This window comes from Sylvia atricapilla, chromosome 8, assembly GCF_009819655.1.
Source record: "Sylvia atricapilla isolate bSylAtr1 chromosome 8, bSylAtr1.pri, whole genome shotgun sequence".
In the NCBI taxonomy this organism is placed as follows: domain Eukaryota; kingdom Metazoa; phylum Chordata; class Aves; order Passeriformes; family Sylviidae; genus Sylvia; species Sylvia atricapilla.
The window spans coordinates 34,954,456-34,982,279 of record NC_089147.1 but is presented as its reverse complement, the minus strand read 5'-3'; the positions used below and the strand labels follow the sequence as shown (position 1 = coordinate 34,982,279).

Here is a 27,824-nt window from a genome sequence, read left to right as displayed (position 1 = left end):
GGAAAAAAAAACATTCACAACCTCTCTTAAATTCCGATTACTGAACACACACACTTAGGAGAAAAAAAAAGCTGCTCTTCTCATATTTTACTGTAATGGAATGGGCAACGTGCCTCCTTTGGAGAGGTTTATTGAGAGCAGCTCACAGCTTTTTCCATTCAGAAAATATCATAGCACAGACATTTTAAGAAGGTCTGAAGACATACACTCTGATGATACAGCAGATACTGTTTGTTTTGCATGCATTTCCTCATTTCTGCCTCTGAGAGCACAAATGAGTTATAAAATAAATTTCTCAAGATCAGAATGATCTCTGCATGCTTGCATTGTCGATCAGACAAGTCATTCTACATTACACCATCTTTGTTACTATACTACCAATAAATAATATGCAGGAGATTATAATTTCCCAAGATTATTTTCCCAGCCTAGAACTGCCTTCCCATATTAGCACTCTAGGGAAGGAAATTTCAAAACATCACTTCCATCTTATTCCTTTGTAAGCACAGCACTTGAGTGGTAAGTGCTGCTGTAGAGGCCGAACACAGTAACTCGAAGGGAAGCCTTTAGCAATGTTCTTTCCCTGACAGGTTCAAAGAGAGTTGACTGCAATGGAGCCCTGGACACTGGCTGGAGCATGCAAACATCTGCACACTCCAAACAATTATTTCAAATAGGCCTCTGCTTTTCTAATATCGCACCTTCCAAACTTCATCACCAGACACAACACGGATTTCTCACACTCAGTTGTACTTCTGATGACTTCAAGCATTGTATTAACCTCTGCTACAAGCCACCTTTATATTACAGATCTCCCCAAGCTTTATGTTTGCAACTTAGCATTCCAGTTGGAATTCATCATCCCACAGCTTGACAATTATTTATTTCTACAAGTTACAAAGGAGCAGTGAAGAGGCTCCTATAGCAAGCACAGAAGTGGATCCAGATTCCTGCTGCATTCATAAGGATGCTCACTTTAAAAAAGCCAGCTCTTAAAAGCAATTCTTTGGAAGCTGCTTTTCCTCTGTTATTAACTGCACATCACCGAGTGCTATGGAATTTGCAGTGTGATGACAAACACAGTAGCCCTGATTCCAAACAACTGCGTCCCACGTACCACAGACAAACCTCTGATTGGTAGCAGGAATCTCTGTTTGATGAGAAAATAAACAGGAGTATGAACCAAAGGAGAAGCTAAATCTTCTCTCAAAGATTCCTATCACCTTCGCGATATTCCTTATGCTCCAGAAGTTCTCCTGCCATGGGACTGACTCACACCCAAGCAAGGAAGGTGGCAAGAAGTTAGAATTTAATCTGCGGAGTGCTGTAAAAAAACAAGGTCTCTCTAGACACATTAGGAACAAATGGAGGGCTAAGGACAACCTCTATCCTTTATTGGATGCAGGGGGAAACACAGTGACAAACAGAGGAAAAGTCTGAGGTACTTCTCTGTCTCAGTCTTTAGTAGAGGACCAGTTGTTTTCCAGGCACCCAACCCCCTGAAGCTGAGAACAGGGATGGGGAGCAGAATGAATCCCCCTCAGTCCAGAACAAAATGTTTAGTGACCAGATACATCATCTAAGACTCACACAGGTCCATGTGCCAAGGTGATCTCCTGGAGGGCAGAAGGCTCCACACAGGGATCTGGATCAATAAAGCACAGTTCTGGAAGTTGAACCAACCCCCTAAACCTGAAGCACAGGGCAGCCCAAGACAACTTTACTCTTTCATTCCATGTAACCCTACCAAGTTCCTGCTCTGAAGATCTTTAATGCTGATGAACACTCTGCAGGAAAGGGAGGAACAGACAGCACTGTGCTCGAAGGGCCCAGCTTCACAAGTTGCTTCTTATCTCTAGTCATTCTCTTTTTTTTTTTTTTTTCCCTGGCAGGAGTTTCAAATAACTCTAAGCAAGCATTTTGTAAAGATCATGCTGCCTGAGGCATTCATGAATGTTGGGAGTTAGGTTATGTTCTTTTTTACTCTAAAGAATTTTTTTCCCATAAGTTACCAAAGAGGTTAAATGTCATACTTAAGACTATTTAACAAAACAAAGGGATGGTCGAAGCTCGGAGGGGGGGTGAGGTTTTGGGGAAGAAAAAAGGACAGAGCTTCAGGTAGTCTCTCTCTCCGGTTTTCAGCGTTCAGGGAGAGGGCACGCTGGGTTTGTGCTCCTGCTGGAGGATTTCACTGCAGTCCAGTCTTGGGAAATCTGCCATCATCTGCTCACCCTGGAATTCTGAGCTCCTCTGCTGCCCTGCAAGAGCTGGGCCAGCCCTGCCCCACTGTCATGGTTCCATCAGCACTGCTCGTCCACTCCAGAGTGACCCTGCACCCCTCTGCCTGCCGGGACACCCTGCCCCATCCTGCCGGGACATTCTGCCACTCTACAGCTACCAACCCAAGACTCTTTTTCCACTGTTCCCAGCTTGGTGCTCTAAAGGTCCTACAAAGGCACCGAGACCAAACTGCCCTGGGTTTTTGTGAAGCAAAGTCCTCGAAGTTCTTGGTACTGTTTTGTTGTTAATGCTGTAGTTTTTGTTGTTGTTGTTGTTGTTTGTTTTATACATACCAGTAAAGAACTGCTATTTCTATTTCCAAAATCTTTTGCCTAAAAGCTTTTAACTGAAAAAATTATAATTGGAAAAAGGGTGGTGGTTTACATTCTCCATTCTGTTATGAGGGAGGCTAAGAATTAATTCATGCTTGTAATAATATTTTATATAAAGTGCTGAAAGTTAAATATAGTAAATATACGAAGCACCCCTTTTGTAAAATTCAGACTGCAAAACCTAAAACTCAAGGAGAGACTTCATTTGCATTTGAAGGCACAGAGCAAAGTGCCTTCAAGGCACAGAAGATCAGATCCAAGGGAGGAGACTTCATTTGCACTTGAAGGCGCAGGGCGAAGTAACATTTTTTTGGAGTGAGACAAGGAGCCATCATCTCTGTCTGACCAAACACCTGCCACCTGGACTCCATCACCGGGCCAGAGAAAAAAAACAAGACAAAAGAACTTCAGTAAACCCGGGAATAACTATGCAATGCAAAAGATAACACTGTATCGGACAGGCTGAAGAGATTTACATCCCGAGTCTAGCCTGAGGGCACAAAAACTGTATAAAAATCTAAGCTCCAGCAGCAATTTCTTGTGAACAAGGGGAGGACTGTCCGCTGGTCTGACCTCGTTCACCAGGTGCCAACTCCCTGGCTTGGTATCTTCAATCTATTTTGGTGGTGGACTTTTTATTTCTTTGTAACCGAATTTACTTTAATAAATTTCTTCATATAAAACAATTCGGCTATTTTGCTTATAACAATTCCAAGGGAAGCTCCGGCTTTCCCTGGCAGATACCTGTCTTCCCAAACCAAGACAACGAAAAATATGAAGACTTACACAGTAAATCTACAAGCATGACATGAAGGGAGAAAAGGAAGATAAAACATATTGACTCAGCATGATCTGAAACCATCTAGAGAAAGACAGACTGCCAATGCTCATTGAATGAAATTCTCCAAACTTGTTACTTTCCCGCTGTTCTCTTCTGATCAATAAATTTAAGCAATTCCATTAGTCTGTTAATTCACTTAATTAAACAGTATCGAGCATTACTAACCATAATGGATGAGCTGGTAACACAGCTCTGAATCAGAGTGTGCAATACACAAGACAGCCCTTTGACCACATTTTTTCAGAACTCAGTTGTTTCTTTAGAGACTTCAAACTCTTTAAGCATGGAAACTCAGACAGAGATAGCTATTTATTTAAACTCTTCCCTGTTTAAAAAAAATGTTGTTTAAAGAAGGAAAACCTTTCTTTTTGGTGTGTACTTTATTTTTTCAGTGAACTCTAAAAGGATCTTCCTGTTTGCACTGCGTCCTGACAGTCTTACAGGACTGTGAATTCAACAACTGGCCAGAAGTGCTCTATGCCAGAATGTGATCAGTCACTTTTGTACTGGCATCTAGTATGCATTATTAAGACACACATTTATTCCAGTCTTTGCTTGGTGAACATCTGATAGAATTCATTAAAACAGCCTAAATTCTCTCTGCTTTATTAGCAAAACTTCTAAAAAAGCTGATTTCCTGTTCACAAAGCTAGGTTTTTGAACATTTACTTTGAAAGGATTTGATAATCCTGGCAGGAATTTCAAACTCACCTGTTATTTCTACTTTTCAAAAGTCACATTTCAGTACTTTCGTGACAAAACATAATCAATATTTTCAGTATTGCACACTGTTTAATATGAAGACTTCATTACACAGAATTCAGAAACACTCCTAAGCCTAAGCAAAATGTACAGAAAACAATATTGTTAGAGACTACATAAGCTGGAAGGAGATAGCTGAGTTTCATCCTTTTTTCCTATACATACATGAGCAGGCAGATGTGACAGGTAACAATAGATGAGACTTTCTATGACAGCCAGTCACACTGTCTCTGTTTTCGTTCCATTTTTATTCCCAGGCTACTGAGGAAATTAAAGATTGATGACCCAGAGCGTATTCTGTCAGTAGAAAAAGGCATAGTTTTAAACGTCAGTGTTGGAATTAACTAATTTTAGTGAGTGACCAAGACTAAAAACTTTCAGCACTCTTTGATAAATGGGTTTGAAAAATATTAGGTATTTAAATAGGTAATTCCCCATTAAATACTTCTATATTGAGCAAGATCTCACTAATACTGTACAGAGCTCTTTGATGATGCTGAAGCAATTTCTTTCATTTTATACATGCAAATAAAGAAAAGTCCTTGATTAGAATCTTTATGTCTTTTATTCTACAATTACTTTTTTAATTTTTCAAATTAATTTTGGCTTAGTCCTTTCTAATGTCTTCATTCTACCCCATGAAAATTATAGCACTCAGAGACATGGAAGTAAAGAGCAATGAAATTTCCCATCTCTTAAATGATAACAAGCTGTAACACCCGTGTCTGAAGAAAAGGATAATACGGTAGAAGTATTAAGGTTTTAGGACAAGTGCGAAGAAAAATAGATAATGACTTTTAAGGAGCTGATTTTCAAGGCATATGAACTTGCAAAACCCAGGAATATTAGAGCTGATACAGCAAACACAAGGTCTACTTTGACACTGTGTGAATACAATGTCCTTTTGTGGGAGCAAATCCATATTGAAGAAATACTGAATTCCTAAGGGAGTGTTTAAGCATAATGATTTCAGTTAAACACTTAGAATAGAGGCAAGCTGAAATTCATTAAAATATTTAATTGCATTTAAATCTGGCTCAGTTAGCTGTGACCAAAGGTTGCTACAAACTGAGGGATGTTCAAAGCATATGTTGAAATCACATTAAGTCGATTTCCTAATTAGGTGTCAACATAAAAAGACACCATTACAGCTAATATCACTGCTGGTAAATTCAACAGCCAGAGTAGAGACTAAATAAATATGCAAAATATAACACTCTCCTCTGAGAACTAGGCTGAGTCTTTTTGCACAGGCATTACTGAGAGTGTTATACCACACTAATTTATCCTGAGAGTTCATTTACAAATGCAGTTCTACCCCCTATTAAGAGGAAGCATGGAAGACAATAACAATTTATTGGCAGTGCTGGAGTTTTTCCTGAGTGACACTGCATTCTTTCATCATTTTCAGATATTTTTTGTTTTTATTTTCAGAAGGAAAATATGAAGTGAATTAGACAGCTGTTTAGAAATACAGAAACTCTAGCAAGGAAAATCACCTGATTTTAGTTCTCTCATGTAAAATATACTCAATACATCTCAGAAGACAGCGTCTAGGGTTATGTAAATAAATATTTAAAATGCAATAGATTATAAATATAAAAATGTTATAAATATCGTAATTTTAGAAAATTCTCCACAAACAGTACAAAAGACATAGGCCATTCCTCTTACGGCTGACAAATTTAAATATATAGAACAACATGGAAGCTTCTGCAAGTCAGCCTTAATTTAGCCTGTGGTGCACCTCTAGCAGTTGTCAGTGGCAGATCTTTCAAGCCCAGTACTGAAACCCACTCAAAATTTTTTTTTATTATGAAATACTTTTCCTACTCTGAATTGGAGCCAAATTTTCATTCTCTCATCCTCACCAAATTGAACTTGCTTCAACATGGTCCTGTAAGTCACTGCGCTCTCTTGTGGCATGAGGCTTTAGAAGAAGTGGCATTGATTATTCACCTCCACCCTGAAATATTAAGAAGTCAACAGAAATTTGGGGTTTTATTAGTCTCTTTTAAATTACTGAAAGTATTAGTGGAAAAAAAAGGAACCAAAAATGGAGCAAGTACGCTGAGCTTCAAGTAGATGAGTTTTTCTGGTCCATTCACAAATCTCATCTAGAAGGCACACTTGCCCCAGCTGCCCAGGCGCTGCAAGGCTCAAGCACAGAAAGCTCCCCGTGGCAGAGGAGCCCCGAGCACACAGGCGTGGCTGACAGCAGCCAGGAGAGCAGGGCCTTACTCACCACGGTCAGGTGCTGCAGCAGACAGGCCACGTCCACCACGTCGGCCAGAACGAGGAGCCTGGTGACCGCGGCCAGCAGCGAGCGCGCGGCCGGGACCACAGCCTGCCTCCTGGGCAGGGAGCAGGGATCGCTGGTGAACGCCGCCGCTGACGCCTGCAACGCCTCGCCTGCAAAGAGAGGACAGACTGCCTTGGGCTGGGTCACAGCACCCAGAGGAAAGCAAGTCACTGAGGCTCCGTCAGTTATTGGCCAAGCCACAAGTATTGCCAGTAGATCTGGTATCTCTTCGTTGCCCCAACGCCTTGAAATGAAGGTCAGTTATTACAGATCGTGCAGGTTACTGTTCCACATCTTCCGTGATGTACAGCATCATTTAGTTCTGAAATTATTTCCTTGGCCTTTACACTATTATTCTTAATTGTACACAACAAAGCCAGGGCTTTGTTAAACTTTTCTAGTCACTACTTGTTACATTACTATGTACTTTGGTGTCCTTGTTATTAAATAATTCCTGGTCACAGAAGGGAATCAAATATTGCTCTTCTCATTACAAATATAAGTTAATGGAATGAAAACCTCATATACTCAAACACCTGACTACATAAAGTGAAATCTGTGCCAGGGAGTTAGTGAATGCAGTAGACAACAATACACTGCTCTCCAATGTGAAGTCTGGTAAATGAAATTCAGCAACACGGACAACAGTGACAAATGCCACAAATACCTGATGGGAGGTGAAAAGGAGATAGAGCCAGACTGTTCTCAGCGGATCCCAGCAACAGGGGGAGAAGCAACGGGCACAAACCGACACACAGGAGATTCCATGAATGCATCAGATGTTTTTTCACTGTGAGAATGATTCAGCAGTGGCACAGGCCAGCCAGGAAGGCTGTGGAGTCTCCATCCTGGGAGATGTCAAAAACCTGACTGAACATGGTCCTGAGTAGACTGCTGGCCTTGCCTGACTTGGGGCAATTGGACCAGACAACCCTCAGAGGTCCCTTCCACCCCTCAGCATTCTGCAGAGCTGTGAGCAAACACAAGTCAGAAGGCTCTGAATATGACCCAGCCCTTAGAAATGAGCGTGACATAAGCTGGGATGGCCAGATGAACACATAAAATCATAACCCTAAAATAGAGCCATGAGATGCAGGCTAGACACATAGGAGCTGCAAGTACAAACAGCAGAAAATGACAGCCCCAACAACAACATGATGTCAAAACTTTTTTAAATTGCAGTAGACAGCATGACATTCTGATGCAATTTAATCTATTTTTATTTTAATTCCCATCAAGTGGATATTCTTTCATAATTACATTTGTCACAAACAATGAAACACAAAAAATGCCCTTTTAGTGGCACAAATAGGAATTCAGACAGACAGCAGCATTCGTAGTATTTCAATTACTTTAGACAATCAAACAAAAAGTGATTCAAAGAACCAAAGCCAGGATCTATCATAACTACGCAATTACTGTCAGGCAGATATTTCCAAGATTCTGTTCAACACACCCAGATGGATGACTCCTAAAGTAAATGTTGTTCTACCATCAGCTGATCAGCTACTGACAGCTACTGCTGTGTCAAATGACTGTTATTTACACGTGCCTACAAAAATCTGCTCAGGTGCAGGGAAATGTAAAAACACTGTTCAGCCACGTGGAATTTTTTAGAAAGTTAGAGGATTCACACACTTTATCCAGCACCAAAAATATCCAAAGCCTTACATGAAAATTCCTTTACAAACAATTGAACTGTGAGCCTGTTGGCAATTAGCGGACAGCTCGTGCCAGGCTGTGTCTGTACAGAGGCTGCAACAAGGCCACCCACCGCAGGCAGTGAGCATCCCTCAGAGACAGTGCTCAGCATAACACTGACAACAGCCAAGTGCTCTTCACTGCTTTAGGAAAGATCAACAAAATCATGCTTTCTTCTTCTATTTCTCTGAACGCATTTTCTTTCTCCTTTTGAAATCCCATCCAAACATCACATTTTTCTCTCTTCTACTTGTATTTACAGCTGGCCTTCTCCTCTCATTTTTTTCATTTTAACTGCAGCAGTGTGAAATGCACATGGAATGCAGTGAATTTTATGCCATTCTTGTGTCCTCCCACAAGGATGTACTGTTGCCAAGAAAGTCCTGTCACCCGCTCCTGAACTGCACTATTAGAGGCTGATGGCTTTACAGTTCCAGAGAAACACAGCTGACAGTAGGAGCTCATTTACCAAGGGGGGAACAGACATACTAAAGTAAGTAGAAAGAATTTCCAACATTTCAGTCTCAAACTTGAAAGAACAGAAGTACAAACAAATGAGAGAAAACCCACAGCGGTTTACAATACAGAATCCTAGAATGCTTTGGGTTGGAAGGCACCTCAAAGATCATCCAGTTCTAATCCCTGTGCCATGGGCAGGGACACTTTCCACTAGCCCAGATTGCTCCAAGCCCCATCCAACCTGGCCTTGGACACTTCCAGGGATGGGGCATCCACAGCTTCTCCAGGCACCCTGTGCCAGTGTCTCAGTATTTTCATAGTAAATAGTTTTTTTTCCTAGTATCTAATCTAAAATCGCCTCTGTCAGTTTAAAGCCTTTCCCACTTGTAGAAAGCCCCTCTCCAGACCTCTTGTAGGACCCCCTTGGGTCCTGAGAGGCTCCAGTAATGTCTCCCCAGAGCCTTCTCCACAGGCTGAACCATCCCAGTTCTCTCAACCTGAATGAACAGGGGAGGTGCTCAATTCCACTGACCATCTTTGCTGTCTCCTCTGGACTGGTTCCAACAGGTCCATGTCCCTCTCACATTGAGGGCCTCAGAGCTGAATACAGGATCCCAGTGGAGTCTCACCAATAACAGAACACTTATTTACACTATAGCACATGCAGCCTCTAATTCCACAGGTATGAACTAACACATTAAGCAGACTAAGTACCTGAGCAGGTTGGGAGTCAAGGTCACATCACAGCGCAGAACAGCCTAGCCTATCTAAAAACACAAGATTAAACAATACAAGTCACCAGTACAATTGCCTGTTCTGTTCCTACAAATATCATCTCCATCTGCTACAACAAATAAAAGGATTCTGCTTCAGCCAGCCAGCTGAAGTGACACTATCAGTGTCAGGGCACAGCAGATCGATACCTCCTGCAGTTGCTAATATTCAACACTGTGATAACTCAGATTCTCACAATAGCTTTCTGGAGCTGTTACAGGACATTCTCTCCTGCCACACAGTCTTTTATTCACTCAGATACAACTGGATTCTGTTGCATTGCAACTATTTCACCACTGCATATCAGGAAGTTCCACTTCCATATCCAGTTCTTCCTAACGTGTAATCAGAGCCACCACACATCCTCATCGTGCCTCACACCCACCTCTTCATTCCCCCTATCCCACTCAGGGGCACCTGATCCAGGGATGCTGATGTCAAAAGCTGTTCTCCAGGGGATCTGTTCTTGGTTTGATGAAAGGACTGTACAGCACAGATTATTTTAAGCCGTTTAAGTTCTGCCTCTCAGAACGGAAGTCCCTTAAATGCAGAATGCACACATGTACCTCTTCATGTAGGATGAGAAAACGAAGTTTACTTTTAAGATGAGTGGAGGAACAAATAAGAACACAGTATAATACAAAAGATCCCTATAGCCTTCCTTTAGTAAATTCTCTTTTAAGTAAGCTTTCCATTTCTTGCTAGTGAATGATCGTGTTTTCGATGCCATCAAACTCTTGCCTCCCATTTAATGTCAAAAGACATTAAACGTGGCCATTCAAAATATTCAAAGTATTTGTTAGAATTTCCTTTTAAAGAGTAACTTAAGGCTCAAAATGTAACTCAAGCAAGCAACTCACTTTCAATTCCCTGCTCTGTGCGATGACAGGCTTATCTGAGAACACGCTTGAGCATGATAACAGCTAAACCCAAGAAACACTGACACTGCAATAGATAGAAACAAGGCAGACAACAACTGTTGTGTTTCTGACTATATACAGTCAGTCTGCAATGGCAGTAAATACCAAACATTTTAGTTATGCCCATGCAACTTTTTGAGAACTAAGCCATCACACCTTGACATAAATGCAAAAACTCATCATCCTAAGGACAGCACTAGACTTCAGATCTCTACAGCAATATTTCACCACATGAACAGCATCACTGCTTAGCCTTGAAATTGATTAAATCTCAGAAACAGGACATGAATTCGAGGCTGATATTAAGTGTCAGAAGCATTCAGGGTTGAACAATGCTCCTTACACCCCTTGCACAGGGGTCAGCTATTCCAACAGAACACTGAATTAGAGGACAATCTTTTGAAATGCTGCATGCACATGAAATCTCTCAGCAAGAGTTTCTCAGTACACTTACTTTGGGGGTTACTACACTATTTTAGAATAAAAATGTGGATATAAGTAGCCTCTAACAAAGCTTCACCAAATCAGATCAACAGGGAATCATGGCAGTTGTTCAGTTACTAGGCCAGTGGATTTCTGGATGATGCATACAGTCCACCACCCACACACCTTCCTGCAGACCCATTTAGCAGAGTTCCAGAAGATCTTATCAAGAGGTGGGTGCCCTTAAAAAGCAATTTTCTTGAGAGGAAACAAAGAAAAATGCAGAGAACCTCTATTAAAGTGATTGGCTCCAAGCCCATAAATCTTTGCAGTTGTCAAAGGAAGCAGACACTGGATTTATCCAGGTAACGTGTCCATCATCCATTATAGCAAGACCTTTTTAAGAGGTCACTAACAATTCAACTGAATTTGAGACTCCAAAATCTCATCTACTGACAGTGCCAAGAGCAAGCTGTAGTCAGTGAAGCCATATCCACGTCGTGATTTCGGAAGACCGTGAATCACACAAATTTATTAAATGCACCAAACATTACCTCCACTTTTCATTTTTATCCCATTCATTTGCTGCTTTATTCTCCAAAGCATTATTATGAATAGGATTACCAGAAGCAAACTGAAAAAAGTCTATCACTCCTTTAAAATGTGCCCCAAATTAATGAGCTCCAAAAGTAACGAAGGAGTGTTTTCACACTGGCAACTGACATTCAAAAGGAGTGAGTGTTTAATGCTCATGTTGCATCCCCAGCTGAACAAGCTCAGCATGTGACACAAGGTAAAACACAAGAGGAGGAGGTGAGATTTATTTATTCTTTCAGTGTGCAAATCTGAGTTTGGTGTGAGTGAAATTATCTAAAGCATTTCTTCAAAATTTCATTATCCAGGAGAGACAAACTGTAGCGATGTGCAAAACTTCCTAATTAATTTAAGAATGCATTAATAGAAGTACCTGGCAGTCACCACAGAAAATTCTGCCCACAGAAAATTCAAAACTGTATGCTATGACGGGCATGGCAGGTGACTGCAAGCAACCACGGCTGCTGACTCTCATCCCCCCAAAGAGCTGGAAGTAAAAAACATAAGACATTTAACAGCAACAGAATGTGGCCTGAACAACAAGCAATAAAGTCACATATGATACGGCATACCACAAATTAAAAATAGCACAGAGCTTCAAAGGTTAAAAATATCTGCAAAATTAAGAAACTGCTACCTTTTTCAACCATTTCTTAAAACGAACCTGTGCACTTTGGCAAATCCTTGAAGGGAGACGGGCTGCAACCACTCACTTCATCATTGCATAATGATAGGTGATAACATGGACTTCACTTCCCTTTAAAATGTATGAGGTCTACTTTATGTATTATTTATTTTTGTAGTTACCTCTGGTCTTGGCTGAGAATCAATAAGTAATATAAAAATATTTCACATTTTCACTTTCTCTATGTATAAAAATCAATATAAAACTATATATTTTATTCTTACCTTGTGTTATCGGTCTGTAATGGATGGGCTAACATTTCAAGAGTACTCCAAAATGAATGATTTTGCAAGAGCCTCAGCTGCTCAGTGTGACAGATAACACTGATACTTGCTGGTCATAACGCTTTTAATCACAAAGGACCTTAAGATATCTCAGACATATATGCATAGATCAAACTATAAACCACAGCCATCTCAGGGCTCAGAGGAAGCCAAAAGCAAGTAATCACTGCCCTGAACAACAGCAGAGTGCCAGAAACCACCCCAGCTGCAGGCTGACCAAATAAAATAAATTTAAAGATAAACCTGATTAAGTTCCATCTTTAGTAAGGGCAGGATGACATAATTAAAACATTCATGAACTTTAACTTGTGATTTCTGTAGGAAGACATTTAGGATGTTGGTCATGTGACTCATGGCCTTCATGCTCACCCAAATATTCCCAGTTTCCATGGGGAAAAGTAAAACTCAAGAAAACAAGAAAGAGCCTGAAAGAAAATGGCTACAACATTCTCGGCAGATCATGAAAGCTACCCAGTTCTGGAATCAGGTTCAAAATTGAGAGATTAAGTCAGGAGGACACAGAATATGACACAACTCACCCGACAGGAGCTGCTCTATCAATGGGGATGACTTATGGTAGGTTAAAGGATTCATCTTCCTCCTACTCTCAAAACATACCTCCATACTGGACTATTATACACTCCCAAATTAAATCCTTACTAATGCACAAAAGAGAGAAGATTTTATGTTTTAAATTTTTAACTAAAAGGCCTTAATCTGAGATTCAGGTAAACAGTTCTTTTCAAGAAGTTAAAATATATATTAACTTTTAGTCGTGCTTAACAGCCACTAAAATGATCAAGAGGCATCCTGTCCTCATGGAAAACAAACCAAAACAAACAAAAAACAAAACACTCCAAACAACAAAACTTCCACTGATATACGTATTTTTTCCCAGTGGAGCCAGCTTGCACAGTTTACCTCCTTATAGGTGGTATCCCAGAATACACAATTAGACAGCTCCAAGTTCAGACATTTGCACATCACAACACATTTCCCAGAGACATCCCAGCTTCACTTTGACACCAGGCCTGGTTAAACCAACTCCTCGTGGTGCCTGAACTGTTTGCTATGTACTTACTCTCTTTCCGCACATCAGCAAGAGCTGCGTGAAGTTCCTCTTTAAACACAGCCGCTTCCTTGGCAATTTTTTCTCCCTTGTCCAACAGATTCCAAGTGGCTTCTTCCACAGAAGCAAGCAAGACACGAGCTCTTTTGGAACGGCCCTTTTTCTTACTAGAAGGATTCTGTGGACAGTTCACTAATGTTGTAACCTACATTTAAAAGAAACAAGAGAGACAATCATGGTCAAAGTTCTGCAAGTGAATGTATACAGTTCTTAAATTTTAAAGAAAATACAATCAGGAATAAGCAAAGATATTCCCTCTGCTTTAGAGACAGACAGGCAAGCTCAGCTCAAACATAAGAATGGACAAAATTACTAAATTCAATCTGATGCAATTTTACTCAATATGCATCATCTTTGTGTTCTTCCTTCTGTAGGATCAAAGTCAACAGAAATGTCATTGTTCTATTAACCCTGATGCCAACTCCTGCCACTGCTTGTTTTAAAACCTGCTCATAAAATAAAAAAATACCTCAGGGCTATCTGAGGAGGTTTCAGCAAGGCAGGAATCATGGAACCATTAAGGTAGGAAAAAACCTCCAAATATCAAGTCCAGCTGTCAAGATAACATTGCCAAGTGCACTGCTAAACCATGTCCCTAAAAACACCACATCCATGTGTGTTTTGAATACTTCCAGTGAAGGTGACTCTACCATTTCTCTTGGCAGCCCATTTCAGTGCCTGACACTCCTTTCAGGGAAAATATTTTTTCTTAACATCCAATCCAAATTTTCCTTGGTGCAACCTGCATTTCATCTTCTTCCATTCCAGCACATGCTACTTGGAGAAGAGACCAACCCCACCTGGCCACAGCCTCCTGTCAGGGAGTCGTAGAGAGTGAGAAGGTACCCCTGAGCCCCCTTTTCTCCAGGCTGAGCCCCCTCAGCTGCTCCTCTTAAGACTTGTGCTCCAGCCCTTTCACCTTCTCTGGACAGGCTCCAGCACCTCAATGTCCTTCTTGTGATGAGGGGCCCAAAACGGAGCACAGGCCTCAAGGTGTGGCATCACCACTGCACAGTCAATGCTGTGCCTGCTGGCCACACCACTTCTGACACAAGCCAGGCTCCCACTGCCCTTCTCAACTACCTGGGCACACGCTGGCTCGTGTTCAGCTCCTGTCAGCCTGCACCCCCGGGTTCTTTCTCCCTAGAAGTGCTCGGTCTTCCCAGACTTCCAGCATGAGACTTGCAAGGTATCCCAGAACAAATACCCAAAATGAGTACCTTCCAAAATGCCTTCTCTTCTTACCAAAGGGGTATCCCAGTGACCAGAGCTCAGCACCTCCAAATTCTTAAAATTGTACATCAATTTGCCCAGAATTTAGATGTACTGCATTTTAGTCCAAATTGTACTTTTACCAATGCACTTCAACTTGCATAAAGAACTTATTTTTATGGACCATCCCACTCCACATTCCTCATCATCTGAGTACAGCCCCTACACTCCAACAGACTGTTTCTGAAAAACTATTCTCTAAGGCATTGCTTGACCTATAGCACGAAGGACAGACTCCCAAAACATTTTTCTTAAGTGTTATACAGTTATTTTAAAGCACACCTTATTTTCATGAAGTTCACTGAGGCTTTTTAATCTTCCTATCCTGTCCTCTCTGCAAGAACATGGGTAGTACTGTGCTACATGTGCCTTAGCTCACCTTCAGATCTTGCCCATGAATTCATGCACTTGAGTGCTTTTCATGAATCATTACTTCTAAACACAACTGCTGACTATCCTCCAGGTAACATTTTTATAAACACATCTATAAACATAAAAGCCCTGACCCCTATACCATTCGTGTGCAATCTGTGGGGGGAAAAGGACCATCCACCTGACAACTGCTTTGACATGTCACGAGGGAGAGAGAGCAACATAAATAACTCTGGCTCAGATTGTTAAATAAGGCTTGGGTATTTTTCTGGCTGTTGCTCAAAGGAAGAAAATGGAATTATTTACTGCACTAAATCAGACACTGGGAATGGACTGGGAATAAAAATCTTTTATTTTTACAAACCCTCTAATATCAGTTTTAGAACATTTAAGACAGTCTCAATGACCGCACCTTTAAGAATGAGTTAGAGATTACAGGCTGATACTTCCAATAAGAAAGGCATAAAACACCATCAAAAATTAGAAGCAGCCCGAAAAAACCCAATCAAATAAAAGGTATTTTTAAAATTTTAAGCACTTAATCACCATTTCATTAGAAAATAATGTATTCTACTTCACAGATTTTCACTGTGGTTGTTGGTTTTTTTTACCTAAAATATCATTCTATCTACTGTTCATTGATATGTTGAGGAAGAAAGGAAATAAAACAAATGAAAAAGTATAAAAAAACCCCATTCCTGTGGGTGAAAACTCCTGACTGTAAGACCCTGCATCTTCAGCCTCACTGTCAGGATATACTGGAGGCAGCAACAAGTCAAAATTTGTTAGATAGCTCTTTGCTCACGGAGATTATGGAAAACAAAAAAACTACTCTAAATTCTCTGACACAAAACCCCAATGAGGAATGTAGCAACTTTATACAATCCTACCCAGAAAGAACTGAACCACAGACTAATACAGTGTGCCCTTGTCAACACTGCTTGTACTGTAGTGGCAGAATACACAGTCACTGATATCATTGTAAGAGAAAAGAAGAACGTATCTCCATTAATCCTGCCAGTTAGGGGCATCTTCTTGTTGCCACGCACAGCAGGTCCCCCAGCCTAGCTCTGCTAGGAGCAACACAGTTGTGCTAAAGGCACAAAGGGTTTTTAAACCATTCTCTAGGCCATGTGCCACCAGATTTACAGAGCTGAATTACACCGCTGTTGTCTGTTATTGCCACTACTTATTAGGCTGAAGGGGTTTCTTGTGGGGTCATGGCCAAATATTAAGTTTCTAGGAAACTCTGAAGCAGCTCTTCCAACGGTATATTCAGCTACTGGCGGCACTTAGAGACAATCTCTTAACACTGCAATAGTTCAGGAAGCAATGTCTTCACACCTGCAGTATCATAATATTCGATTCACCTTTATCTTAATACAAAACCTATTTTTAAGCATCAATCATAAAACATTCTTTTTTGTGAGCAATGTAGTTCCCGGTAACTAGATGTCAGTCCCTAGACATTTAAGAAAAACAAGACATGAACAGCAGAAACCCCTGGCCACTGTTTCAAAACCAAAGTCTTGCCCATACAAATAAACACTGGCTAATCCCACCCAGTGGGCAGATGGTCAGCTCACCATATGTAGAACTAAAGCCAACAGTGTGTGTTTCCTTTCAACTTGCCCGTTTGTCATCAGTGATCCAAGGGATTCCAACATGCAGGGATTTTTCCACACATTGTGTCAGCTGAACCATGCTAACTTTGACAACTACCTTTTTTAATATGCCAGATGCATTGGTTGAGAACTAGGCTGAGGAGCCTTCCTTTCAAAACTAACATTCTCAAATCACCTGCAATAAAATAAAGGCCACAGACAGAGGAAAACCCCCAGGGCAATTTAGGCACATTGTTTTATTCCAAGAATAGAGAAGTTGCCAACTCACAGAGGGTTTTACACAAAACAGTTGCTATACTATTTTCAGAGTTTCACAGTAATCACCACTGCCAATTGCAAATTGCAGGGAAGAGAGTCAATTCAGCAAGTGATTTGCAGCTATTTCCACAACTACTTCTTAATTACTTCCCAAGCTGGTTTTGCCTCATTTTTTTCCTATATTGATGGTGTTAATCTAATGACTGCTCTAACACTTAGCATAACTGGTCAAAATAGACTTCAGAGAATCTCAAGCACTTACCTTGTTTCTTTCCTGCCACAGCATTACAAGACTATTAAATAAATTACAACGGGAACCTCAAAATAAAGCTAAACCCTGTTCCAAGCAGCAGTTGCTAAAGTGAATCTGTCAAAAGCATCATTTTTATCTGTGACTGGTCTGATTCTCTTTCTAATCACAGATTAATTTTCCTATATTACCTTCCCAGCCTCTCAAACACCCTTACTTGAGTATGAGCTTTAATCCCTTTTTTTATATTTTCAACATTTTCTTTTGAAGGATCCACTCAAAACATAAGTTTCCCTTCCACAGGTCTGAAGCGAGCAAAGCATTAAACCTAAGAGAGGGAAAAGACAGTCAAAATATTCTTTTAGAACCAAAGCATTTCCAATTTGAACAGCCTCAAGTTTTTCAACAGTTTAGAAGAGCTGGGAGGAAAAAAACCCCAAAACTTAGATGGTCTCTTTGATTTATTCTGGAACTGCACTTTGTTTTGTCAGGTTTTTTTGATCCTGCAAAACTCAAACTAAAATTTACTTTTCTTTACCTCCTCAGAAACACTCAGTGTCGCAGCTGCCTGAGCACAATCTGACCTACTGGTCTACAAGAGGTTTTTAAATTCAGTCTATCAAGACATCTATTCTTACTTTGAAACTGATTTTATTATCCCTCCACATATCCTTGACTACTTCCACAAACCACTGACCTGTTAACTGAAGGTTTTTACACCATCAATCACATCCAGGCAAAAAAAAAAAATAAACAAAGGCAGACAAAATGAGAGAGGCAGCTCAGTTAATAGTAGCTGGAAATGAAGTCATGGTAGAAAAGAAAAGGTTACTTTCTGAGAAAAGTAATCCTCCAGAAGGGAAAAGCGAGTAAGGGGAAAAAAGATCAAAAGAAAAAAAATCAAATACGACATTGAATAACTAACAAAAGAAAAGAAATTGGATGAGTTAGGAAGAGGCAAAGCTTCAAATGGGGATAATACAACTTTATTTTTAAAGAATTACTTATTTCATGCACTGGAAATCCATATGCAGTGTATTTTACATTTAAGCATCTCTGATATAACACTGTGCAGGAGACCAGCTAGAACATGCAGCATTCACTATGACAGACTGGCCGGCAAAGCTGGAAGTGACCAAATGAATAACCAAATCTGGAAGGCAGCCCCCTGGAGAGCTCCTGAGCCAGAGTGTGGGTGTGACTTTCAGAAAAATGGCCTTAGTCAAAGTTCTTCAGCCTTATTCCCTTCCCTCTATGGTTATCCAGCTTACTTTCTTCAGCTCTGAAATACCTGAATTATCAATGGTTCCAGTAATTTCTCCACTGTAAATGTCTGGATCTGCAGATTCCGAGGATCAATTTTCAGTTTAATGTTTGGCGCTTTTGTTGACATTTCACCTGGGTACAAAACAAGAGAAGTGGAATAAGCCAATATTAACCATGAGTACAAACCTCACTGCCTTCTGTCAGAGCCCAGAGACTGCCTATGGGAGTATGAACTTCCTTCATAACAGACTTTGGATTTCAAGAAATACAATTAACTTTTCCAATTCCTCATTTCTAAATCGTGAAAAAAAAAACAGCTGATGCTTACATGAACTGTAAAGTCATAGACTTAAAGCACATATAACTCCTTATATTCACTCACAGATTTCTACATTGACCACCTTAAAAAAAATACAAGGATAATTGAATTAGAATACCATTGAATAAAAGTCTTCTACTGATCTAAAAAGGAGCTTTAAACCAAAAACATTAAATTCCATTACTGAATTTATCACAAAACAAAAAACATTAATGCCATGTGCACAATATCTGTGTCTAACTCCATGTGAAAAATTACAAGGGTTATCATTATAAGCACCCTAAGAACAAAAAGCATATATAGCAGCCCTTAAAATTTCTGGAAATTAACAGCAGGAAAAAGTGAAGCATTTTGTTATTTTATACCCTGCAATAACAAATATTTTTTAAGTGTCAAGACAGATTAAGTTGAGAAAGCCTATTACTGAAGTTAATAAGATAGAACTAAAGCTAAGTAAGGTCTTTAAAATGAATAAATCATTCATTAGGAACTTGATGCAGAATCTACTGATGTGAATTAATAATTTTCACCAAGTTCACTGGGCCATGGCTCAGGCCATTAGCCTGAAATGCGTCAACAAAGAATTATAACTGCTTTAGTTGGATTGCAACGGATTTTTGTCCCATAATAAAAGGTTTTAAATTTTGCAATAACTTAACTTCCCATAAAACACAGCTTGGCAAAGCCTTTTTAGCCAATAAAGACTTCAAGTACACAAATAATGGATATCTGCCCTTTTTAAGCAAGACTTATTACAACCATTGCTGCTGTATAATAAAGTAATAAGGTACTGCAATTATGCAGGCTGAAGAGATATATTGCCACCTTCCCGTGAACCTAGCACTGATTTAACAGAACACAGCAGGTGTAGGGTTTCTACAGCAAGTGGTGTAGAAATGGATCTGCAGAGTTAGCCATATTTCACTTACAATCAAAGATAATAATTAACGAATTAAGGTATAAAGCAATTCAGGGTTCTGCCATTCTTATTAAAGGTTACACAAGTGCCAAGTTTTTCTTTTATTACAAACTATACTAGCGGCAGACCGAAGTTCCCACAAATTCAGCTGCATCTGGCCAGGTGATAGCATATAGAATGAACTGAATTTTCAGTTTTAATTCTGAGCCAAAAGAAAAAGAAGAAAGAAACCTGAGATCACACTGACCAGAAAAAGACTCTTTGTCTTCCATGGATGTGAATGGAAAGAGATCTCTAGAAATATCAAAGCAGATTATGTGTCCATATTCTACACATTTCACATTTATATACTCTCAACAAGCACCAAGGAAATAAAATTTGAGACTCCCAAAATTGGGATTGCCAACAGTTCTCTTTCTGTCCAACACTAATAAGTTGCTCTGAACGCCACTAATGTCTGTCCTTCCCACATCTGCTGCCCTGCAAGCCAAAAGCCACTGTTGCACAGCTTCCCCTCCGCACCGCCCTTGTAGTGCCCACCCCTTACTGAAAAAGCCTTTTATTTCAACAAGATACCACCCTCCAGCTTCACTGGAATTGCATCAAGCCACATCAGGACACTGGAAAAGACAGGTCCTATTTTGCCATCTGCAATTCACTGGTTTTCTAAATCTTTGGCCAGTATTTCAATGAATCTGCTTTTTATTCACATTAGAAAAAATATAAATCTTTCTGATGCTGCGGGTTAGCGACCCTTATCTTTGATATTTTCCCAAGCCTCCCAAAATACGGGCACTTCTTGAAATCCATCACAACAGCTGCAAACAGACGGAATCGACCGTGCTGTGAATTTTTTCCTGGTAAAACATCCATCAGTTACAAGGAGACAGGTTAACCACATGCAGACTGCACTTCATGCTTCCACTGAGACCTAAAGAAACCACTAGCTGGCTCAGGTTACTTTTCTGCAGATTCACTCCTGCTCTAACCTTGCAGTGGCTTCCCCACAATTCCTTGATAGAAGGGTGTCAGCCCCTGCTTTACCCAAAATGAAGGAATTAAAACTTTTTGCTGCTTGCTCTCCATTCTGACCACACAATCTCCTTTGCTACACATGATCTGCAATAATCAGGTCTTTTCTAAACTTCGGCAGATAAACACCTAGTTTATTAAGTCAAGTTAACTAAAGTTAATTAAAGTCAATTAAAGTCAATTCCTGTTACTAGAGGATCACGGTGCTCCAGAATCCCAACACAGAGCTCTCTCAAACTCAGGAAGTATTACAAACCCAACCCCATTTTTGCAGGTCAGGAAAAAGGTGAATCCATGTGTCATGACTGTGCCTTTTACGGGTTGTTCTGCGGTTTTTGCTTGTTTGTTTCTTTCTTGCCCTTAGCATATTGTCAAACATCAGCATTTTTATTCTTTGCTTGAGCCCTGAGTTCAAAAGCCAGTTAAGCCAATAATAGCTTTTAGCCTTGAGTCAGGCCCATAACAAATCATCAACTGAAAGTCAACTGCAAAAACTATTGTCTCTGAAAATTTCAATTATATTCTAAGATATAAATAACTCACTTAAGGGCTCACTTGCTGATTACAGCAATATTTTTAAAGTAAAATTCTAATGCTTCCTGAAACTTCCTTAAAGCAGAAAGACAGAAACAATTTTGCAAGCCAATGCAGCAAAAAACTACAAAATCTTAAAACTATTTTGATAATCTGGCTACATATTTTTATCTCACCAGGCTTTCCTTACTGTTATATACCATACCAGCTAATCAATATTTAAATTCAACTTTTTAATTTTTTTTTAATTAAGGCAAGGATAAGAGGTGAAAAAAAGAAAAATACACTGCCAGTAAAGGCCATCCTGGGATTTTCTCTGGCATTTCCACTTACTAAGTGAATTCTGTCCTTCCAGATCATATTCAATAAGATGACAAAATCTGATGTTTGTCTCAGGGAAAAAATGAAAATCAACATTCTCCTTCCTTTTTAATGCATTTTTCTATTCCAATGTAACATCCCCCTAATTACAGCAGGGGCCTTAACTGTGAGATATTTTGGTATAAGGCTGTATAACCTCACACTCAGTCAGATTAACCTTTACAGGAGGCAATCTCAGCCCCGTACACCAGCAGCTCTTACAACACTTAGGCTCTTAAGCATGTGTTACAAGACACAGTTGTGTCCCAGAACAGCCAGAAAAGCAACCACCTGCACAGTCCTACCAAGTGCTACCAACCTCAAGATAACAAAAATTTTGTCTTTTCATCAGATGTCAAAACTATTGAGTCTTTTGGTGTAAGAAGAAAATGCCGCTGGAAAAACGGCCAAAGTCTATATCCATCTGCAATGCAACGTGAACACAGCGCCTGCAGCTTCTTTTTAGAATCTCTAAGTACACTGTATACAGACATAAACTAATAAGTGTCAGAAAGCAGAGCCAAAGACATTCTGCATAAATTAGAAAACTTTTACTTTAGAATCCATTTCCTGCTAGATTGTTAGAAAGCCAACAGTGCATCACTCACCTATCCTAGAAAATACATGGTCCATATTCAGCACTAAAGCAATTGTCTATGTAATTTCCTTGTGTTAGGAACTTCAGTGCAACTGCCCTGGCTCACTATTGGGCTTCTGAGGCATCTGCAAGGGACTGCCTGACAAGCTCCCCAGTGTATTTCAGGATGACTGACAGGACACAGTGGCTGCTGGAGGGGTGGCAGGGGGATGGGCATCCTTAAAGCTATATAGTAGAGCATAAGCGTGGCAAAAAAGTTGAGAGTTGAAAGGGATTTGACAATTAGATGACATAAAGCGTGAAATTACTTATATTTCCAGTGATTATTCTTGGAATTTTCAGCACATGCGTTTTGCCGTGCATTCTGACTGTATGCCAACTTCAGTCTGGAGGCAATGACTCATTCTCAGACTCCTGAAATGGACAACAAAGGGATTCATGAAGCTCTCACCCAGGAACTTGGCACCAAATTTGTTTTCTCGGGGTTTTTTGTTTTTTTTTTTTTTTCTATTGTATGGTACTCTACAATGACACACAAAATATTATCCTAGCAATTTCAGAAAATGCAAAGGTCTACTGCCTTCTAAAAAACCAAAGGAAAGTTAAAGTGGCCAGGATTTGTATTTTTTACCAAGATACATATGGACAGGACACCTGAGGATTTCCAAGATATGAAACATTTCTGAGAATACGTAATAGAATTTTTTTTACTAGTTATTCATAATTTCAGTATTTCCGGTACAGCTTCATTAATTGTTACCAACAGCGCTCTGGGAATAAAATGTGTACAGTCAGTACAGCAAGTGCAAATCAGAACCACAACAACAATTACTGCATTCTCCTTTAATCCTCTCTAGATGACACAGAAAATAAAGATATTCAGGATGCTAAAATCTTCTAGTTTGGGCAAAGAAGAACCCCTGCAGTTGTACTGCAAAGAGAAGACCTCTTGTACTCCACAGGCCAGACCATGCTCTGGAATGGAGCAGTATTTCTGACACCTGGGAAGGATCAGTCCCAATCAACACCAGGTAAAGCCTCTAAAGCACCTGCTAAATTATTTAAATTTCCAGACAACCTGTCAGGCTAGTCTCTACCCACCTCAGACTTCAACATTTCTTACCACTAGCAACAAGAAACATGACTATTAATGCACCAATGCCACAAAGGAGAGCTGGAGAAGGTAGCAAGGTTCAGACCCGTTAATAACATTTGTTCACTGAAAGCTGCTGTACTTAAACAGGCTTTGCATTTAGGTGTAGGCTGGCAATGACATAACTGGAAGATTTTTTTTTAATCTTAGCCCCAAAAACTAAAACAAAAAAACCACAGAACTCCTTTCTGCATTACCTTTCAATTCTGCCTGTGTTTACTTTCTCCCTAGAGCACTTTTTCAATCCACACCTGAGGAGCAGTTAAAATTCACAAGAACGTAAGATTTCCACCACGTTCTTCAACATAGTTCTCAGCATAAATAATGTGATACATCACACTTTGCAATCTGCCAAGGAAAAGAACACAGCTTAATACTAGCTCTTCATGAATATTGGAGAACACTTATGTCAAGCAATGGTTGATGATTTACCTAGTGGCATTAAAAGGTTTAATTAAGGTTTATGAAAAAAAACAAAAAACAAAAAAAACCTTTTGAGGTGGGATAAACCATCACACCTCAATGAGCTTTTTCTCATGAAAACTTTCTTACATCTACTGAGATAAAAATTTAATATTTTTCTCAGGTTTATAACATTTCAGAACAAGGTATCTTTTCCTTGTTTAGTAATCATGTTTACCTTTCCTACAGTGCTTTCTATCAAAGCACTGTTTCAAGCAGAGGTTGTGTCCCTGTATCACATAAGGAAACAGAATCACAGAGGAAAAATTATTTACTCAAGACCAGAGAGATCACCAGTGGCAGAATACTGGAATAAAATCATAGTAACACTGAAGCACCTTACCCACGCTTTTTTTAATTGAGGCCAAAAAGCAGGCTGAGGGGAGTAAAACATGTTCAGAAACAATTTACACTGTGAATCTACAGAACATAATCTCTCTTCCATACTCCTATGGTAAGGTTACCCTGATACTAGTAGTGCTTCTTCCTAGGAAGGTCAGAAATCATCTCCCTTAAACATCCTACCAGGATCCTTCCTTTGGTGAGCGCAGGCACTTCAGCCAGCTGCCTCACCAACAGATTCCAGGAGATGTTCCAGCAGAAGTGTGAATCCTACAGCCTGAACAGCTCCACAGCCTTTGGCTCTGTACTGGCACTCAGGCCTGTTTCTCAACCAACAGCTATCCAAAAAATGTGTTCCTGCCCTGAGCCTACAGCCACTGCAAGAAAAATGTTCCCAGTGAGGTGTACATGGAAACTTGGGAATCTGACAGTATCTCACTACCAGTAAACTAAATAATTTCACTCATCAGTGGAGTTCCACTGCATATGCACCATTGTGGGTGACAGTGGAATTAAATAATACTGCTTAAGCTAGAAATGCTTTAATTATCTAATGTTTGTAACATTTCTTCCATGCACATTTTTGCAGATACTGGACTTTCCGGTCTGAAAACTAGAGTTCTAATATTTAAGGAGCTGAAAAAGCATTTACTTAAAAAAAAAAAAAAAAAAAAAAAACCAGCACACAAAAGAAGGTGGTGTGACATCAGATGGCAGCACTTCATTAAAAAAAAAATCATTAATATTTTTTGGACGTATTTTAAATTCTTAACTAACACCCCAAAATCCTTCCACACAAGTCTCAGTGTGTGCAGTTTGAGCCCAGAACAAGAACTCCTCTCTACTGAAGTGGCAGTTCTTACATGGATGGCTATCTGAGCTCCTAGCGATAGGTTAAGGAGGTCTGGCTCCAAGCCCACCCTTTTGTTATCACATTTAAAGTGTTCCTATCTCTGTCCAGAACCAGAGACCCTGTTCAAATAAAGTTCAAGTGGACCTCCCACTAAAAATAGGATATTGCTCAACTCATTAAAATAACAGACAATAGAAATTCCATGAGCTAATACAAAAAGGTTTCAAATTTTATTTTTTTTTAAATACAATTCCCCATTTCCTTTTATTGCTATTTGCTGACAGTTATCTATTACAACATTGCACTCTGCTATTTTGCTTAAAAAATGTGTCTCAACTGCAAAGAGGTAAAAAAACAGGGTTTCTTCTCTTCGTAGAGCTGCTATTGATTTTGACAGCAGATTTGGTTGTTTCCAACCCATGCCCTCCCTGGGACACTTCATCATCATGTACCATTTTATGTAACTGTTTTCTAGCTGATAAAATGGTTTGCATTTTTTGTTTTGTCCAGTGACCTATATAGTGCTTTAGTATCCTAGAACAGTATTCTTCTTCCCCACTGCTTACAGACATGCCCAAAACAACCCCAAAATTAAGGGCAGCAAACCTGATTGATACTTTACATATATATATATATATATATACACACATATATATAAAACACATACTGACTCTGAGATATGCATAAAAATAAGAGAGAAATTATTCTTAGAAGGTGCCTCACTTTGGATGCTGTCAAGCAGCTCCCTAGCACATACAAAGGCAGTCTAATGAAAAGGGACAGAAAACAGTATTTAGGCAAATCCACAATCCTCCACACCATGCCTGCAAATACGGACAGACCTGTCTTCCAGGGGGGTTCCCACAGCACCCTGTTTCCTTTAGCAACTCTTCCAACCAGTTTCAAATCACACCACGGCTCAGCAGAAAGCCCCTGCAAAGCTGATAGAGCACATCTGGTGAAACAGCTTCAGAAATAAAGCCTAAGGACATTCCAGCCCATTCTGACCTCTGCCCACAGTTCAACTCAACCATCGGGCTGAAGAGCAGCCATAAGGAAAAAAAACCCAACCAAACTATGTTCCAAGGTGAATTACCTTCCCAACATTGATCAGTGGATTTGAACTAGGAGAAACAGTACAAATTTGTTATGTTTTCTTCCTAAATCCCTGTCACAAGGCCTAAATCTTTGCTGTTGGATATCTCTGGAGCTTCACTAGGTCTGAACACAGCTCTTGCCTTCAGTTTTACTAACAGAAAAGTGTGCCAACAGAAAAGTAGAGGTTTTGAAATATGCCCAATGTTACACTGAATATAACAGCCCTCCTGTAGCCCTCCATTGTAACAAATAGTGCTCTATATTTTGAAATTTTAAAAAATGGCATAAAATTGTGTGGTAACTCTTAATTTTCACACTGAGGTGTAATAAACATACATTTACACAAACCTTCCTTCAATTAGGTGCAACATCCAGCAAAATTCCGGGAAACTTTTTAAATAACAGCATCCATACAATATTTTATTCTTCCTTTTCCAACATTCCAAAATGGCTTCTCATATTTGGAAAATACGCAAACACGCTGCACAACTTCAGCTTGAAGTGATGAGACCATGATGACTAAAATATTTAGAATATTTGGAATTTTTAAGATCACGTTTAAAAGTTGATTCTTTAGAAAGCTGGCTAAGAAATCCTTCTAACTCTTCTAAACTTTCGGAGTGATTATTTTATTAAGCAGCTATAGTTCCATTTACAGCTTCATGTACTTCCACTGAGAGGAAAATTGCCTACATTCTTCTTCAGTCTTACCTTCCGAATCCAGACTCCAATGAAAGGAGCTCCTGGGAACAGCTCTGTGAAGAATTCCACTTGATGCAGCAGGACCCCAGGGGCACCGACAGCAAGGCTGCAAGTGGTTGTCTGTCAGACCCAGCCTGTAAAAAACAAAACGGGAGGGCAGCACTGCACTGGAACTCCTCCCAAACTGGTAGCACCTGACTTCACCAACACCACCACTCAGAGAGACAGCCAAGATCATTCCCAGCCTTATCAACCAGGTTTGACACAGGGCTCTAAGAACCTAAATCAGACACCGGGGAAAGTAATGGCAAAGCCCTCTCAAAAATCCATTTGAGGTTTAGGCTGAACATGAGGAGGGAAAGGGGAAGAAGGAAAGCAAAGGCCACTACTGTAAATCCACACTCAAATATAGATGCAATGCACACCTCCTTCATTCACCGCCACAAAACGCTCAAAACACACTTCCAGATTATAATCTCCCATTTGTAAGATTTCCCACCCAGGCAGCCATTTAAAAAATGGATATGAGTGAAGTTTTGCTAATCTGCTAACATAGCAAATTAGAGTACCCTGAAGTCAATTTACCCTGAAGTGCAGTCTACAATACACACAGAACAAGAAAACCCTTCTAAAACTCCCAAAAGGTTGTGGCTGCTCGATATTTGCATCTATTGTGCTAGAGACTGGAGGTCTTAAATCGTTCCATCTGAAAATTTGTACTCGGTCCATGCATTGGGCTGAATTTTCATTTTGGAAAATTTCAACCAAAGCAGTTTGGCTATTTTTAGTTGATTTAGAGGTAAAAAGGGCACAGAGGGCCTCAAGGTTGAGTAACCTGACACTACCTAAGAGCACTGGGGAGACTCAACAAGGAATGAGGGAAAAAAAAAAAAAAAACCAACCCAAACCTAAGGAAGTCACAT

The 27,824-nt window shown here is 39.9% G+C and overlaps 1 protein-coding gene across 2 annotated transcripts in view; it reads right to left on the bottom strand.

The window, feature by feature from the left end:
* The window catches only part of CTNNA3 (catenin alpha 3), a 411,551-nt gene extending 384,557 nt beyond the window's left edge, over positions 1 to 26,994 (bottom strand). Inside the window, exons 1-4 of one of the 2 annotated variants that reach the window (XM_066324417.1) lie at positions 26,911 to 26,994; positions 18,555 to 18,661; positions 13,439 to 13,631; positions 6,461 to 6,627 (exon numbers count right to left, since the gene is read on the bottom strand). In XM_066324417.1, the coding sequence (XP_066180514.1) occupies positions 6,461 to 6,627; positions 13,439 to 13,631; positions 18,555 to 18,656 (462 nt within the window). In that variant the 5' untranslated portion in view covers positions 18,657 to 18,661; positions 26,911 to 26,994. Of the gene's footprint in view, positions 1 to 6,460; positions 6,628 to 13,438; positions 13,632 to 18,554; positions 18,662 to 22,301; positions 22,405 to 26,910 lie in introns of those variants that run through there. The other variant, XM_066324416.1, reaches the window with a different exon arrangement.
* Between the last annotated feature and the right edge of the window lie 830 nt (positions 26,995 to 27,824).